The sequence below is a fragment of the Dipodomys spectabilis genome, unplaced genomic scaffold (genome assembly GCF_019054845.1).
Source record: "Dipodomys spectabilis isolate Male_0828 unplaced genomic scaffold, ASM1905484v1 ptg000095l, whole genome shotgun sequence".
Lineage (NCBI taxonomy): Eukaryota > Metazoa > Chordata > Mammalia > Rodentia > Heteromyidae > Dipodomys > Dipodomys spectabilis.
This window is the reverse complement of record NW_024870772.1, coordinates 26,512,036-26,529,929: the sequence shown is the minus strand read 5'-3', so window position 1 is coordinate 26,529,929 and position 17,894 is coordinate 26,512,036. Positions and strand designations below refer to the sequence as shown.

Genomic DNA, 17,894 nt, shown 5'->3' with positions numbered 1-17,894 from the left:
AGTGGAAAATTCTGTTTCACTTATTTGACTGTTTTACTTTAGCTATACTTGGTGCTACCTTACACAGATCTGTTTGATTTTTCAGGAATTGTTCTGCAAATTCCTTTGGAATTTAAAATAAAAGCATGGTTATCTTGCTATAAAATATACTTGAAAGAATGAAGTAAAAGTAGAAACAAGTTTTGGAAATCCTTACCAGGCCTTAAATTACTTACTTTACATCTTTTTTTTTTTTTTTTTTGGCTGGTTGTGGGGTGTGAACTCTGGGCCTGGACACTGTCCCTCAGCTCAAGGCTGTTGCTCTACCACTTGAGCCACAGCGCCTCTTCTGACTTTTTTTTTGCTTATGTGGTGCTGAGGAATTGAACCCAGGGCCTCATGCATGCAAGGCAAGCACTCTACCACTAAGCCACCTTCCCAGCCCCTTACTTTACATGTTACAGGTAACAGATATACAGCTTTGCTTGAATAAAAAAATTAATTTGAGGGCTGGGAATGTGGCTTGGTGGTAGAGTGCTTGCCTAACATGCATGAAGCCCTGCGTTGGATTCCTCTGTACCACATAAACAGAAAAAGCTGGAAGTGGCGCTGTTACTCAAGTGGTAGAGCACTAGCCTGAGCACAGAGAGCCTCAGGGACAGAGCCCAGGCCCTGAGTTCAAGCCCCAGGACTGGCATTAAAAAAAAAGTAATTTTACAAAATATTATATAATCCTATGTATTTTCATATTGTGAAACTTATGTATTACTTTTATTTACTAGTGATTTATTTCATAAGCCAAAAGAATAACATGTATATTAGTACGCTTGCTAGGACAAGCATTATAATATTTTATACTCAAACAACAAAGCTGCTGGAAGTAAGCTTTTATTTATTTACTTTTGGAGATACTGGGTTTGAACTCAGAACCTGTGGCTTACTGGCAAGCATGCTATCATTTGGGCCATACCCTGTGCCTTTGCTAGTATATTGCCTGTTTTAGTAAAAGAGTTGGCTCATCTTCTGATCATTTTTTTCAGATGTACTTAAGTAGTAAAATTTTGTTTTAAAAGTACTGTATTGTAGTGTCAGTGATTCCAATATGAAGCAAAACTAAAATCGACTAAAAACTAAACCAACCATAGTAGAAGGCTGAAATCCATCCGATCCTTCATTCATATTTTTATAGGAGGGAGTGAAACAGCTGGTGTAATCCAGTTTCAGAGCATTCTGTTTCTGAGAGATGCCATGGTTTCTGTGCTAGGCAAACAATCAGGCTGAACCCTTTGTTTGATTAACCAGCACCTGTCAATAGCTTTGCCTCTTTCCCTTATTATTAAGGCATATTTAAAGCCTACAGTACTTAGCAGTATGCAGTAATTTGTAGTTATAATAAAAGGAGAAAAGGATCATATGCATAGTTAGTGAAATTGCACATAGCGTAGCATACACCTAGGTACCTAAAGATCTTTTCAGAAATTGTTAGTGAGGTTTAAAATATGCAAGCATAAAAACCAAATGTTTTCATCTTTGTCCTAGACTGGAATCTTTTAAAATTATTTTTAATTTACAGTTTGAATTTGGAATGATTCCCATTCATAAAGATCCATTCATTCATGGCATACCTTTGGGGTTTTTTTTGGTCTGAGACCAGGACTTGACTTGGTACCCAACGCTTTCACTCTTTGGCTGGCACTCTTAACAACTGAGCCACACCTCCAACCTCAATGCCATGCTTTAACACACACACACACACACACACACACACACACACACACACACACATTTAATCATGATAAATATAAATTAGGAACTGAAGACTCAAAGCCAAAGATACTTTCTGTTCTTGAGAAACAATGTAGTAAGATACAGTTCTGGTAGTAGGTTATGAGAGCTTTGTTTAAAATGCACTCAGGTTCTGTATGCTCATGGAGTAAACACCTAACCCAAATAGTACTCCAGGAAGGACTTCTAAAGGAGGTAAATACCAAAACTAACTTTTAATAAGTTAGCAAATGAGAAAGGGGACAAGAAGTAATTAACTGTATTGCAAGCTTCTCCTTGTGAAATGTTTCCGTTACAGTCAGAAGCAAGTCTTGCTCTGTCTTTTGAAAGATTTACTGATGCTGATCAAAGGCAGCCAAGTGAACACTGAGGTTAAAGATACCCCAACAATTCAGACTAGTTTTAGGGAAGTCGTGTCAGCAAGGATCAAAAATAAGGTTGGCATTTGAAATTGGTATGTTTGTTTTGAACAAACACCTAGTCATGAAAAAGTGGAATTTGAGAGAAGAAGAGAGGAAGGTGGGAGGGAGAAAGAGAGCAGACAGATAGACAGAACTGGAGGTTGAACTCAAGACTTTACCCTCTCACTTGGCTTTTTTCACTTATGGCTGATGCTCTACCACTTAAGCCAAACTTCCAGGTCTGGAATTTTTTTTAAAGAAATACAGCTTTTGTTTTTAATAGGAAATTGTAAATCTGCTCCTCTATTAAAGATTTCATTATCTTTTCATTTACCTGAAGTTTAAAAAGATTTTGTTCGATTTTTATTTTGGATAAAAATCTCACTTATGTGCAGTCAACGTTCACTGCAGGTTTTTAAAAATAATTTCAATCTTTAACCAAGTTTTGCATGGGATTAGGGCATGTATCTTAAGGGAGTGTGATAGGCAAACTGCTGTCCACCTTGAGCCACAAGCTTTGCACAGCCATCCTTGCTGCATTTCTGTTAAACTGAGGAAGCAAATGGAGGTGACAGCCATCTGCTGGGGCTTGGGAGATGGCATTCAGAGTGGGTCACAGAGAATGTGGGAGCATGAGGCAAAGCATGGCAAAATAATCTGTGAATGAATCACTTTCCTTATGCAGTCCCAAGCTATGAGGTACATTCGGATACAGGCTGCAGCTGTTCTTAAGAAGGCAAGGGAGGAAGGACTGGAATCCTTTAATCCGTCCCTCTTTGCTTCATACTGCATCACGTAGTGCAGGAAACAATATCCTGAATATTGTTATCCTTAGTGGCTCCCTGTGTTTATGACTCAGCCCTCTGACAGCAGCACTTTCCCCAGGCTTCCTTAAAGCTCTCAGTTTCCAGAAGATCTTTTTGCATGGTATATAAGATTCCTGAAATTAGATCATAGCTTCTGTCACAAAAGTTCCTTATTACTGCTATGCAGTTATTTCTCAGCTGCCCAAAGATCATGATCCAGATACATTTATTTATACCAGACCTGTTACTAGTTTTCTATTTAACTTTAATTGTATAATCTTGAAAGTTACTAGTGATGCATATCTCCTTGTGAAATGTAAAACTCAGAATGTCATGGTGGATAAATAACCTGAAAAGAATAATTTCCAGAGTTTGAAATCTATCCTTGTGGGACACACGCGTATGCTAAATGCTACTTGTTCTTTCATATGTCTTTTCCAACAAAACCTTCTGTAATGCCTCTCTACTAGGAAGCGAATTCCCCTCATTCATTTTAATCTCACTACAATAGTTGGTCTTAAGATACATATTTTTTAAATAAGTTTATGTTGATTAACTATAGAAAGAGAAGTATGGTATCCTGTGAAGGAAAATAAGCTAAAGTAATTCAGTCATGTCTTGAGAAAAACATGACTTAATTAATATTGCTACTTATGATACTGTAGGGTATGAGAAGATATGTTAAATGCAACTCCTTTGGACAGCTTCGTAAGGATTTATTTTTATTTTTTATTTTTATTTTGTCAGTTGTGGGGTTTGAACTCGGGCATTGCCTGGGCAATGTTGCTGATCTTTTTCACTCAAAGCTGCGCTCTGCCACTTTGAGCCACAACACTTCTGGTTTTCTGGTGATTGACTGGAGATAAGAGTCTCATGAACTTGCCTGCCTGGACTGGCTTCCAGCTGTGCTCCTCAGATCTCAGCCTCCTGAGTAGCTAGGATTACAGGTGTGAGCCACTGGTGCCCAGCTAAGATAATTTTTTAATAAGTAAGTAAAATTAATTTTTAGAAAGACCTTAAAGATAAAAAAAATAAAGCTTTCATCTTTTTGTTTTTTTTCTGGTTGAGGAGCTTAACTCTGAGCCTAGGTCCTGTCCCTCAGCTCTTCAGTTCAAGGCTAGCACTCTACTTGAGGCACAGTCCCACTTCCGGTTTTCTGGTGGTTAATTGAAGATTAGAGTCTCATGGACTTTCCTGCCCTAGCTGGCTTTGAACCGTGATCCTCAGATCTCAGCCTCCTAAGTAGCTATGAGTGAGCCACTGGTGCCCAGCTAGTCTTTTTTTTTTTTTTTTGTCGGTCGTGGGGCTTGAACTCTGGGCCTGGGCGCTGTCCCTCAGCTCTTCAGCTCAAGGCGAGTGCTCTACCACTTGAGCTACAGCGCCACCTCCGGTTTTCTGGTGGTTTATTGGAGATAGGAGTCTCACGGTCTTTCCTGCCCGGGCTGGCTTTGAACCGCGATTCTCAGATCTCAGCCTCCTGAGTAGCTAGGATTACAGGCGTGAGCCACCAGCGCCCGGCTTCCAGCTAGTCTTTTAATCATTGGAAACATTTAAACTTTTCATTTGGACTATAGAATATATACCATTATGAAGTATTTCCTGGAAATAATAAGGAAGGAGAAATTAATATTTTGCTGATCAATCTAGGAAGGTTTAATTACTGAGAGAGATGCTGTTTCCTTATTTATCAACAGCTCCTGATAATAGCTACTTTTCTCTATTCAGAAATTCCTGGTATGTGTGGAGCTTTTTTAATATATAAAAATTAACATATATAAGCATATGCCATTTCTCTTACCAAGCCTATATAAGCATATCCAAGCATATCTTCAGGTTTCATGCCTTTAATTCTAGCTACTCGGGAGGTTGAGATATGAGGATCCAGAGTTTGAAGCCAGCCCAGGCAGGAAAACCTGTGAGACATCTCCAATTAACCAGCAAAAAAAAAAACCGAAGTGGAGGTGTGACTCAAATGGTGGAGTACCAGTCTAAGCGAAAAAGCTAAGGGACATTGGCCCAAATTTCTCCTTTGCTAATACTCTTGTCATTTTGTAGAACTTCTCATGAAGAATAGTTACATATGAAAATCTTGAATTTAGTCCAGCAGTATTTTTGTTTCATGGACAGTAAAAATCTCCCTAGTTCAGAATAAAATGGAAAAGTCCAACCAAATTAGTAAAAGTTTCCAACCATAAAGTTTTCTTTAAGTAAAGAAGATAATATTTTACTCACACCACAGAAAGCTCAGACAACAAAGCAAATGTATTTCATACACATAAGTACAAATTCCAAAATAAAAGCCTCAGATGAGTTAAGTGTTACTATATTTTGTCTAGTGTAATGTATATGTAGTAGACATTTTGAAAGCTATAATGTTGCAATGAATGTCCTTTCTTTTCCCACTTTTTTCTTGGGAAATGTAGAGACCAAAGAATGTTCAACAAAGAACAGAAAACTAACTTTCCAATTTGTCACTTCATGGATAAAAAGTAGACAGAATGGTGAAGCACCTGTTGCTTTAAAGGCAATAAACTAGTGAAATGTTTCAACAGAAGTCATTAGCTTTCAAAGATCTCTTTTATCCAGTTCACATCACTCATTGCTCTTAATTCCTTTGTCACATTTTTTTGCTGCATTACAAGTAATCCTTGAAATCCATGGAGCATTTTGTATATAACTAGAACCATGTGGATCGTTCTCACATGTTCAGTGTAGCCTCAAATCCCAACATTTCTTCTGTTCCTTCTCTCTCATATATTTAGTATTAGATTCAGGTTTGAGAAGCATATCTTTGTAGTAATGGGAGGAATTCATCCCCCACTCACCACTTTCCAGCTAGGGAGACTAAATGCAGTCCCTGGGTAGGTTTAGGATAACAGCCACCAACAGGCCCTAAGCAGCTCTTTGATCTCGGCAGCTCTGCTGCGTTCCATACCCTCCTTCTCTTCCTGCAGAGCTAGTTCTTCAGGCAGCTGCTTCTCATGCCAATCCATCTGTTATTTGGTTATTTGTATGAAACTGTATACACTGGCTAACAGAGTAGATTTGTAGAAGTATTTAATGAAATCTCATTCAGATAAGGTTAATATTAATCGTGTTTATTCCATTCCTTCCAAAATAGTTCTCTTTACAATAAACAGGTTGGAGTAAGGAAGGGCAAAACAGTTTTTTTCTCTGGATTAAATGAGCTCAGTGTCCCCAATATTTATGTACTACTTTATTTCCCCCCACATAGCATTCAATATGTGTCTTTTAAGAATAATTTTAGAATGAGCCAGCTAAATTGAAACTTCTTGTAAAACTATTTGAACATAATTTTTTAAAAAGAAAGCAAATTTTAAAATATAGTCAGATAAATTCTGTCTAAACCTCTACTGTATCTTTCTGTTGTGTTTTGTTTGTTTTAGTACTATTAACTCCTTAATGAACAGTTTTTAAAAGGTCATATCCAGCGATAAGGAAATTCATACATCAAACTCCCCTCACTCCTTTTTTTTTTTTTGCCAGTCCAGGGGCTTGAACTCTACGCCTAGGCACTGTCTCTGAGCTTCTTTTTGCTCATGGCTAGCACTCTATCTCTTGAGCCACAGCACCACTTCTGGCTTTTTTGTGTAGTTTATTGGAGTCTCACGGACCTTTCTGCCTGGGCTAGTTTTGAACCACGATCCTCAGATCTCAGCTTCCTGAGTAGCTAGGATTATAGGTATGAGTACAGGCCCTAGCAAATTGATCAGTCATAGGCCAGGCATGATGATTTTGTCTAGTGTATGATCCAAGGATCATTCAGATTTAGAATGCATACACATAGGGTAATGGTAAATAAACAGATGCTTAAGTTGTTCTTTCTCATCCTAAAATACAATGTGTCATGTAGATGTTCTTTTTCCCAATTGCTTTTCTTCTGTTTTCAATGTGATCTCTATTCTGTGTGTTCAGATAATCTATTAACTGTTGAGTCTAATCTTTACAATTTCTTAAACTTTTTTTTGTTTTGTAATATAGCATTTTTCGCTATTCTTTTTTTTCTTTCTTTCTTTCTTTTTTGTTTTTGGGTTTTTTTTTTTTCGGTTGTGGGGCTTGAACTCTGGGCCTGGGCCTTGTCCCTGCACTCTTCAGCTCAAAGCGAGCGCTCTACCGCTTGAGCCACAGCACCATTTCCAGTTTTCTAGTGATTTATTGGAGATAAGAGTCTCTAGTACTTTCCTGCCCAGGCTGGCTTTGAATGGTGATCCTCAGATCTCAGCCTCCTGAGTAGCTAGGATTACAGGCGTGAGCCACCGCCGCCCGGCCATTCTTTTTTTCTTGACTACTTCCTGTTTTAAACATTTCTCTTGACTTGCATCTTATCTTTGCTCTATAATGTTAAAAAAAAAAAAAAAAAGCCTGTTGCCAGATATTATCCTGCTCCTTTTGGTGTTAGAATAAAGGCTTTCTCAAAAACAAAAGAGTCTTTAGTTTTTCTTTTGCCCTCCCACATTTTCTTTCAGAATATGATTTTTGTTATTTGTTTCCTACTGTTCTTGCCTTCATTTTCCTCAGGATTTTGAATAGATCACACCTTAGGTATTAAATGGACATTCTGGCCAGTTATGCCCTTTGCCATAAACAATGTGAATATATATCCTTGACTCCTTTCTATCTTGATCCTTTTATCTTTCCATTAAAATATTAGCTGAAGAACAGAATGTTAATAGTTTTATCAACTGGTCAGTTATTCAGCTGCTGAAGGTTTTAAGAGCTCGACTGTGGACCATTAAAGTTGGGAACACATCTATGCCCTAGCATTCTTGGAAGTTCTCTCTGTTCTGTAAACTTGAGGTTTATCCCATCCCATGGAAGCAGCCTTCCAGTTTCATTATGTTCCACCATTTTGAGGTGCCTGCCAATTTAGAGAAATGTCCCCATTTATAGATTTTTAGATTATTGTGGCCATTAATACAGTATTTTCCTCTGCCCAACCAATCCATAATATGCTGTGTTGATTCTGTCTTTGATAGGACATGGGAAGAAATGGCAAATGTTAGGCCGTTAGTGAGTGCTAGGAATATTGGGTAAAACATTGTGCGCTCTTCTCTGACTTGCTCTGCCCCTGTACATTGGGAGATACCATGACAGTACAACCTCTGGCTCATATAACTTTTTTTTTTTTTTTTTGCCAAACCTGGAGCTTGAACTCAGGGCCTGGGCACTGTTCCTGAGCTGCTTTTGCTCAAGGCTAGTACTCTACCACTTGAGCCACAGTGCTACTTCCAGCTTTTTCTGTTTATTTGGTACTGGAGTATCGAACCCAGGACTTTATGCATACTAAGCAAGCACTCTATAACTAAGCCACATTCCCAGCCCCATATAACCCTTTTTTATGACAGCCCCTTGGTGCACTTTACTGCTTTTTTATGACAGCCTCTTGGTGCACTTTACTGCTTTTTATAAGACAGTCATGTCACTACAGTGTGAGTATAGTGAATTATGCTATGTACACCCCAAGCCAGGGAGGTAGCTCAGAGTTCCACCTTTGCATTCTTACATCACACTCGTCTTTTTGAAAAACAAACTGTTTTGCAGCCTGGGTGTGGTCTATCAGTTGGGTCCAGATTTTTAGTACCTAGAAGTTCCTCTCCAAGAAATTTGAAGTTTAAGGCCTTAGCATAGCTGCTTTGTTCTTTTGGGGTTGGGGTTTTGTCAGGTTGGATGAGAGGCAAGAAGGTTCTTAAAAGCTTTGACTTACTGCTCTGTCAGTAAATTTGTAGATTTTTTGAAAATTGACTTTTTAAAGAATTACCTCACTTTAGGAAGGTTCATTATGCTTTGGGGGGGGGGGAGGAGTGGAACTAGCATAAAAAAAATTATTCCAATTTTATTTACACATATATTTCCCGTGTAAGTTCAGAGTAAAATCCAAAGAGAGTCAGAAAAACTTAAAGCTTGGTTTGTGCATCAGATTTTAAAGTACCTAGGGATTCCGACCTCCTCCAGGGCTAGATTCTGATTTCCTTCAGGGCTAATGTATTCTCAATAGCCTTGAAACGATCCATAGCACTTCAAAGAATGTTATACATGAGTAGCAAAACTGGTGCCAAAATTTATATCCAAACTAAATTGCTCAAAATTTGTATTATGGTACTTTTTAATCTATGTTAGCAATTGCCTTAACCCTAGGAGATGATAACCGTCACATTGTTCTTGACATCCTGAAACCCGAAGATCTGTGTGTGAGCACATTACATTGTTATTCATAGATTCTTTTCCTGTGATGCCTCATTATGACTAAAGAATGAACTAATGGTGAGCTCTTTAAAAACATATGTTGACATTATTGGGAAGATGAAAGCATTTGCATCTTGTATTTTAATTTTATTTGACATGTAACAGTGTTTATGACAATGCCAAACTATGTCTCCTTGTATTTTTTGTGAAAGACATTCTGTTTTCACTCACAGTTCTAATCATTTTCAGCCTATATAAACATAGTCCTGCTATTTTTCTGACACACACATTCTACAAAGTACTTTGGATGTCAGTAAGTCAGACAGTGGAGCCTGAATTATGCCATGTCATGAATCTTCCAGATAACTAAAATTATCTTTGTAAAAAAGAAAACTTTTTTCTTATGAAAGATTTACATTTAGAACTGTTATACTGTATTATTTTACTTTTTCCTACATTTTGAGCAGAATATTCCCTACATAGTTCCTCAGTGACTGAAGATCATCTCATGAATATAGCTAGGGGCCCTACGTTAGTAATGGTGGGAACTTTGATTGGTTCAGACCATGTCTGTTTTATATTATTTTCCGTGCTACCTCACTGTCAGGCTATGTGCTATCCATTCTACTGTTAATGAATATTTTAGTGCAAAATAGGCATTTTTTAAAAGACATTTGGAGATATCCACTCATAAATGCATTGTGCTCAGGAAGACAATGAACCATCCCATGCTGATAATGAAGGTTACCATGATTTACTGATTTACTGATAGAAAATTTGGGACTGGAAGCATGGCTTAAGTGGTAAAACACCAGCCATGAGCAAAAAGCAGAATGAGAGCAAGCAGCCCTGAGTTCAAACCCCAGTCCTAGCACAAAACACAAAAACAAAAGCCAAAAAATATTTACAAAAGTTTATAATGAGTGTATACCGGAGGAAAAGTTGATAAGATGCACTATCCCATGGTATAGTTAGAGAAACACTTTACAAATGGTTCATATTTTCTTTTTAAGAAATGTAAATATTCACAAGTATTAACTCAATTGGACTCAAAATCTTAAAAGGGTAAGCATCAAAGTAAAAAATAAAGAATTACACTCTGTGTAAAGTGGGCAATTAAGAATTTCTACTGGCTGGCCGCCAGTGGCTCATACCTGTAATCCTAGCTGGTCAGGAGACTGAGATCTGAGGATCACGATTCAAAGCCAGCCCGGGCAGAAAAGTCTGTGAGACTCTTATCTCCAATAAACTACTCAGAAAAAGCCAGAAGGAGCATTGTGGCTCAAGTGGAGAGCACTAGCCTTGAACACAAAGAAGTTGAGGGACAGCACCCAGGCCCTGAGTTCAAGTCCCAGGACCAGCAAAGAAAAAAAAATTTTTTTAAGTGAAACTAGTGTGTTACCCTGCATTTGTGCTGGCTCTACACATTCAGCATCCAGTGGCTCAGACCTGTGATCCTAGCTATTTAGGAGGCAAAGATTAGGATATTATGGTTTTAGGCCAATGTGGGCGCAAAAGTTGTCCAAGATTCCATCTCAACCAGTGGATAGGTGCAGAGACATGTGCCTATTATCCCAAGCTATGGGGGAAGCACAGTGACTAGGCTTAGTCACACACACCTGTCACTACAAGTGAAAAGGGAAGGACCATAATAGGAGGATCACAGTCCAGTCCTGCCTAGAAGCAAAACGAGACCCTATCTTGAAAATAACCAACACAAAAGGGTTGATGAAGTGGTTTAAGTGGTAAAGCACTTTCTGAGCAATTAAAGGCCCTATGTTCAAACCCCAGTACCACAAAAGAAAAGTATTTTTTAATGTTTTAGAAAAGCAAGGAACAGCCCTTACGTTTGGAAGCAAACAATTAAATGAAAATGTCATTCAGGGCTAATAGTGAAAACAAAAAGGCGGAGTGAGGACCAGACCTCATTAGCTGATGAATTAACAAGCACTGTGGAAAATGTGGTGACTCACATTATAACTGGCTCAAAAAGATTCCATCTTGTACAGAACAATTACAATTGGGAAAAAATGACTTGAGGCAGGTGACTTGAAGTTTCCTACCCAGCTAGCTGCTCCCACTCATGTGTAGGCAGACAGAAGTAGCTCATTTTCTTTGATGGCTTTTTTTGAGGTATTTAAAATAGGGTCTCACTGAATAGACCAGGCTGGCCTCAACTCTCCATCCTCCTGCCTCACCCTCCCAATGCTGGAATAACAAGTGTGTACCATAACACCTGGGTTAAATCGCTGAACTAGACTTCAAGACATTCTGTATATCTCCAGGCACCGGTGATTCACACCTGTAATCCTAGCTATTCAGGAGGCTGAGATCTGAGGATTGTGGTTCAAAGCTAGCCCTGGCAGGAAAGTCGGTGAGACTCTTAACTCCAATAAACCACTCAAAACCAGAAGTGGCGATGTGGCTCAAGAGGTAGAGCTGAAATGCTGAGGGACAGTGCCTAGGCCCAGAGTTAAACCCCATGACCACCCAAAAAAAAAAAAAGAAAAAAGGAAAGAAAGAAAGAAAGTCAAAGTCTATATGTCTACTAATTGAAAAAAGGAAAAAATCATAACCACTTATAAGTTTATTTACTTGGTTTCTGTTTACTAATTTAGCCATCTAAGCCTTGGGGAAAATCCTGTGAGATTTTAATCCTGAGGCCCAGTGACAAGACACTTGTATCATTTGTACTGCCTTTCCAGTGTTTCGTTCAAAGAAACCAGAGCTATCTTATTAGACTTGAAGTTTTCTGTATGCTGCTTATTAGTAATGAACAGACTGAAACAAGGGAATCATTCACCCTTTTCTAGTTTAGTTTAGTGTATTATATGTATCCCATTTCCAGTTTAGAAAGGATCTGTGGATTTTAATGCTCATGTTGAATTCTGTACCCCACAAGAAGACAGGAGATAATAAACTTCCAGATGAAAGAGCGAAGGAGCTGGGCACTAGTGTTTTAAGCTACTCAGGAGGCTGAAATCTGAGGATCATGGTTCAAAGCCAGCCTACCAGGAAAGTCTATGAAATTTCTATCTCCAATTATCTACCCAAAAGCCAGAAGTGGAGCTGTGGCTCAAGTGGTAGAGCACTAACCCTGAGCAAAAAAAGCTCAGAGACAGCACCAGACCCTTAATTCAAGTCCCAGGATCAGCAACAACAACAACAACAACAACAAAAAAAGAAAATATGTTCAGACCAGAAGAGATGAGCATTTTTAATTTAACATTTTGATATACTCGAGTTTTAAAACTAGCCAAGTTTATTGGATTGATATGTAGGTCAGGAATGTGTGCTGAGTCATGGTATTTCCATATTTCCAATCTAGGCTTTCATGTCTTACCTATCTGATGGCTGTTAAGTAAATTAACAAAAGCAGATGTCAAAACCTTGGTGATGTTCTGCTCTCCTCTTCCTTCCATTTTTGTCATGTCCCCTAAAGACTACACCATGAATTTGACTGCCCAGATCTTAGAACTAACCTTGGCATAGTTTGTTTAACTATTGTTCCCAGGGGCTGGGAAGGTGACTCAGTGGTAGGTGCTTGCCTCGCATGCATGAGGCCCTGGGTGATTCCTCAGCACCACATAAGCAGAAAAAGCTGGAAGTGGCGCTGTGGCTGAAGGGGTAGAGCACTAGTCTTGGGCTGAAGATCTGAGGGACAGCGCCCAGGCCCAGAGTTCAAGCCCCATGACTGAAAAAAAAAAACAACTATTGTTCCCTGTCTTGGAAAACTGCTCATTTATTGATTTCCAGTTAAATATTTCTGCTCTGAGATACCTTTCTTAAGTGTACAAGGCAACTAATTGTTTCTCTCTTTCCAGACCTAAAGAATTTTTTGTGGCACTTCTCACCGTCTTACATTAATTTATATACTTACTGTTACTCTCCCACTCTGGAATTAACTTCCCTCAGTCTTATGCTGTAACCTCAGTGCCTACTGGCAGAAGGTAGTCACTAAGCAAATATTTGCTAAGTGATTTAAGCTTTAAGGGCTGTCAGATATAACATAAAAATTACTTTTTGAGACTATTCTGAAAATAGCTGAGTTTAGGAATACTGAAAAACATTTAATTACTTTTTTTTTTTTCCAGAAAAGTGACTGTGAAGCAATAGAAAAAGTGAGCCTTCGTAAACAGCGGTTTATGCAGTTTTCTTCACTGGAACATGAAGGAGAATATTATATGACACCAAGGGACTTCCTCTTCTCAGTAATGTTTGATCAAATGGAACGTGAGTTGAATTCATTATTTATTAGTTTTATTTTTAAAAAAACTCTAAGAGGGAGAAACAGGATAGTTTCAGGCTGACCTTGGAACTACTTAATGAAACCTTGTCACAAATAAATGAATCTAACTTTTTTGGGGAGGAGGGAGGGGATCCAGTCGTGGGGCCTGAACTCTGGGACTCTGGGCCTGGGTGCTGTCCCTCAGCTCTTCAGCTCAAGGCTAGCGCTCTACCACTTGAGCCACAGCACCACTTCTGGCTTTTTTGTTTATGTGGTGCTGAGGAATCAAACTCAGGGCCTCATGCATGCAAGGCAAGCATTCTACCACTGAGCCACCTTCCGAGCCCCTGTTTACACTTTTTTAATACAGTTTTTTTGGTAATATATGTCAAAAATTTTAAAAACACTGACCTAACCCAAGTTCACTAAGCTAATAATTAAAGAGGTACAAAAATATTTCTTTCAGAAGTAGTTTAACCTCTTTGACATGAAAGTAACTTGGACATCATCACTCCTGTCCTCAGAAAAAATAAAGGTGAAAAATGGAAAATCCACAACTCCTAAAACATATCAGATAACAGATCACAAGGCACGCTTGCGACAGGCAGATCCAGAAAATAAGAGCCTCTGCAAAGAAGAAATAGTTTAAGGATAATTGACTAGCTACGAGAATCTTAGTGTGGACTAGCCCAGGAGTTAAAAAACTTCTGAAAACTCAACAATAGAAAGAACTTAGGGGGCTGGGAAGGTGGCTCAGTGGTAGAGTGCTTGCCTTGCATGCATGAGGCCCTGGGTTCAATTCCTCAGCACCACATAAGCAAAAAGAAAAAAGCTGGAAGTGGTGCCGTGGCTCAAGCGGTAGAGGGCTAGCCTTGAGCTGAAGAGCTGAAGAATAGCACCCAGACCCAGAATAAAAAAAAAAAAGAAAGAAAGAAAGAACTTAGGAAAATCACTAGGAAATTCATCTAGGATAGCTAGAGTTCAACTACAGAAAATTTTAAAAAACAGAAAGTCTCAAAAGAAGTTGAGGGGCACTTTACCTATAGAGGAAATGACTGTAAGAATTATTTTTCATGTCTCATAAATTATGTAAGTAAGGAGGTAGATCAAGTATTTAAATTTTTGAAAGAAAAGTTCCCTATCCTAGGTAGAAACTAGATACCATACTGTAAAATAATAGTTGCCTAGATTCTAAGAAATAACCTTAAGAAAATTTTCAAATTCCTTACAGAAAAAATTGTTCTTTTGAGAAAATACCTCAAGCAATCTCTATTAATGAAAAGAATTCTCTTTGGATATGGCCAACATTATAGAGTTAGACATACATGAGTTTGTTTTTTTTCTACAGAATGGAAAATAGGAAATTTGAACAGTCAGCTATCTTTAGAAAAGTTCTGGTTCTCTAACAAGAGAATCCTAGGAAGAAAGAGTCTAGAAAAAGACTGAGTAATTTTTTTTTTTTTTTTTTTTTTGCCAGTCTGGGGGTTTCATCTCAGGGTCTGGGTACTGTCACTAGGCTTTTTTGCTTAAGGCTAGCGCTGTACCACTTGAGCCACAACTCTACTTCCAGCTTTTTGGTGGTTAGAGATAAGAGTTTCACAAACTTTCCTTCTCTGGCTAGCTTCAAACCATAATCCTCAGATCTCAACCTCCTGAGTAGCTAGGAATATAGGCATGAGCCACTGGTACCTAACCCTGAGTAAAAAAAATTAAAACTTACAGGACCAAACAAAAAAAGAAAAGTATGAACTAAGTTAATATAGTATATAGTTAATGAGACAGGGTTTGTGGCTAAATAAAGTCTCCATCTTGTTACAAACATTCAAATTGAAAATCTTTACAAAACATTGTGCTTACCCAACTAGGAATGTGTATTTGTAGGTCTCAATTGGTAAGCCCTTATCTATACTTATAATGCAGTAACAGTGATAATTCTAGTAGTTTTGGTAAGTGGTTTTTGACAAGCTGATAAGAACATAGGTATGGAAAAACATTCTGAAAGAAGAAAATTGGCAATTGCCTTACAGGAATGAAGCCTTAGTATAAAGCTGTAGTAAGTAGGAACAAATGACATAAGCATAAAGATAAATTGTTGGAGCAGAATAGAAAGTCCAAAAGCACACAGGCATAAATATAATTTTAACAAATGATAGAGGTGGCAAATTAAATGCAAATCAGTGGAGAAAATGACTATTCAATTACTAATGCTAGGACAGTTTGATACTAATATAGAAAAAATAACGCTCTTACATTTTTGAGTGATAATTTTTAAAATCTTCTTGAAATGTTTGAAAAATATTTATTGGATAAGAAACAAAAAGTAAAGCATAAAAGAATGATAGAGCCAGGCACTGATAGCTCACACCTGTAATCCTAGCTACTCAATAGGCTGAGATCTGAGGATTGCATTTCAAAGCCAGCCCAGACAGGAAAGTCTGTGAGACTCTTACCTCCAGTTAACCACCCAAAACTGGAAATGGAGCTGTGACTCACAGTGATAGACTATACTAGCCTTGAGCAGAAAAGCTCAAGGATAGCACCCAGTCCCTAAAAGAACTTGAAGAACAAGTTCAAGCCCCACAACCAACCAAAAAAAAAAAAAAAAAAATGATAGAATTCAGTCATACTAAAATTTGAACTTCTGTTTACCAAAAATTACTTCAGAGAAATTGTAAAGATAAGCCAAAGCCTGACAAAATTTATTTACAACACATATAATTGACAAAATTTAATATTTATGTACTAAATTACAATAAAGAAAAGGTAAATAGGGCTGGGAAGGTGGCTCAGTGGTAGAGCGCTTGCCTTGCATGCATGAGGCCCTGGGTTCGATTCCTCAGCACCACATAAACAAAAAGAAAAAAGCAGGAAGTGGCGCTGTGGCTCAAGTGGTAGAGCACTAGCCTTGAGCTGAAGAGCTGAGGGACAGCGCCCAGGCCCAGAGTTCAGGCCCACCCCCCCCCCCCCCCCAAAAATAAAAAAAGGTAAATAATTAGAGTTAAGGACATGCTGTTTCAGGATATGCCAACATACCATTGACATATCTTAATGTTTATATACTGAATTACAATAAGAAAAAGGTAAACAATTGGAATTAAGGACATGCCATTCTAGGATATGACAAATGGCATATTGATCATTTCAATCTGACATTACTTGAGGAACTGTAACTTCAGAAAGGGTCATTTGACTTCATTTTCCTTCATTCTTTTGGGAGAGAGGTCCTTCACAACATAGCCTTGATCACCAGACTGGCAATTGGGGTAATTCATTGCAGCAGAGTCAGCAAATTCTTTGAAGTAACCTTTATCTCCACTAACTTCAATACTCCCCTATATATCTCTTAATGACATTCCTAGAATTTACAGAGGTCTATTTGTCCTGTCACTCCTTTACAAATTTATTATTCTTTGTCTAAGAATTATAAAATGTTTTCCTTATTCAATTTCTAGATTCAGCTAAAGGGCTCTCTTAAGAGCCAAGGATGTAGCTCAGGATGCAATGTTTACCTAGAATGTATGAGACCATGGATTTGATTCCCAGAACCATAAGAAAAAATAAAGAAAGGAACCACATATGAACTATGGAGGATGGAGAAAGATAGAAGATAGGTGTGTGTTGGTGTGTGTGTGTGTGTGTGTGTGTGTGTGTGTGTGTGTGTGTGTGTGAGCTTAAGAAAATGTACAGAAATAACCATCAACAGTGTAAACATGAACATGTGTACCCTTGTTAGTAACTACAGTAAGATAATTTTATATCTATTAGATTTGCAGCAAACAAAGGTTGAAGAGAATGTAGATCACTAGAGATGTAGGTCATATGGACTTTTATATAGCCTTGATTGGAAATAAAAATTGAAACTACTGGGGTTGGTGATTTAGCTCAGTAGAAGAGCATTTGCCTGGCAAGTTCAAGGCCCTCAGTTCAATCCTCAGCTCTGAGGGGAAAAAAAAATTGAAACTACTGCCAGGCACTGGTGGTTCATGACTGTCAACCTAGCTATTCAGGAGGCTGAGATCTAAGAATCACAATTCAAAGCCAGCCTGGGCAGGAAAGTCTGTGAGACTCTTATCTCTACTAAACTACCAAAAAAGCTGGAAATGGAGCTGTGGCTCAAGTGATACAGTGCTAGCCTTGAGCTAGCAGGGGCAGTGCCCTGGCCTGAGTTCAAGCCCCAGAACTAGCACATAAATAAATAAGTAAATAAATAAATAATAAAAATTGAAACTACTACTATGGAGAACAATTTGAATTACTTTGTAAAGTTAGAGATTAGCACAGCTTTTGACCTCCATTCCCATTCTTAGGCATATATATACATAGAGTGTATGTATCCCAACAGGACCACTGCCTGTGTGCACTAGGATGTATATATAAGAACACCCATGGCAACAGTGTTAGGCTAGCAGAAAAGCTGGAAACAATTCAAATTTCCATTAGTAAGAAGATGACTAAGTGTTAGTGTGTTCACACCATAGAATTTTACTTAAT

At 38.2% G+C, this 17,894-nt stretch overlaps 1 protein-coding gene across 2 annotated transcripts in view; it reads left to right on the top strand.

Moving 5' to 3' along the window:
• Positions 1-17,894, top strand: part of Micu2 (mitochondrial calcium uptake 2) — a 98,598-nt gene that overhangs the window by 13,948 nt on the left and 66,756 nt on the right. For both annotated transcript variants that reach the window (XM_042685632.1, XM_042685631.1), the window contains exon 2: positions 13,270-13,408. In XM_042685632.1, coding sequence (XP_042541566.1) covers positions 13,270-13,408 — 139 coding nt within the window. The remainder of the gene's footprint in view (positions 1-13,269; positions 13,409-17,894) is intronic.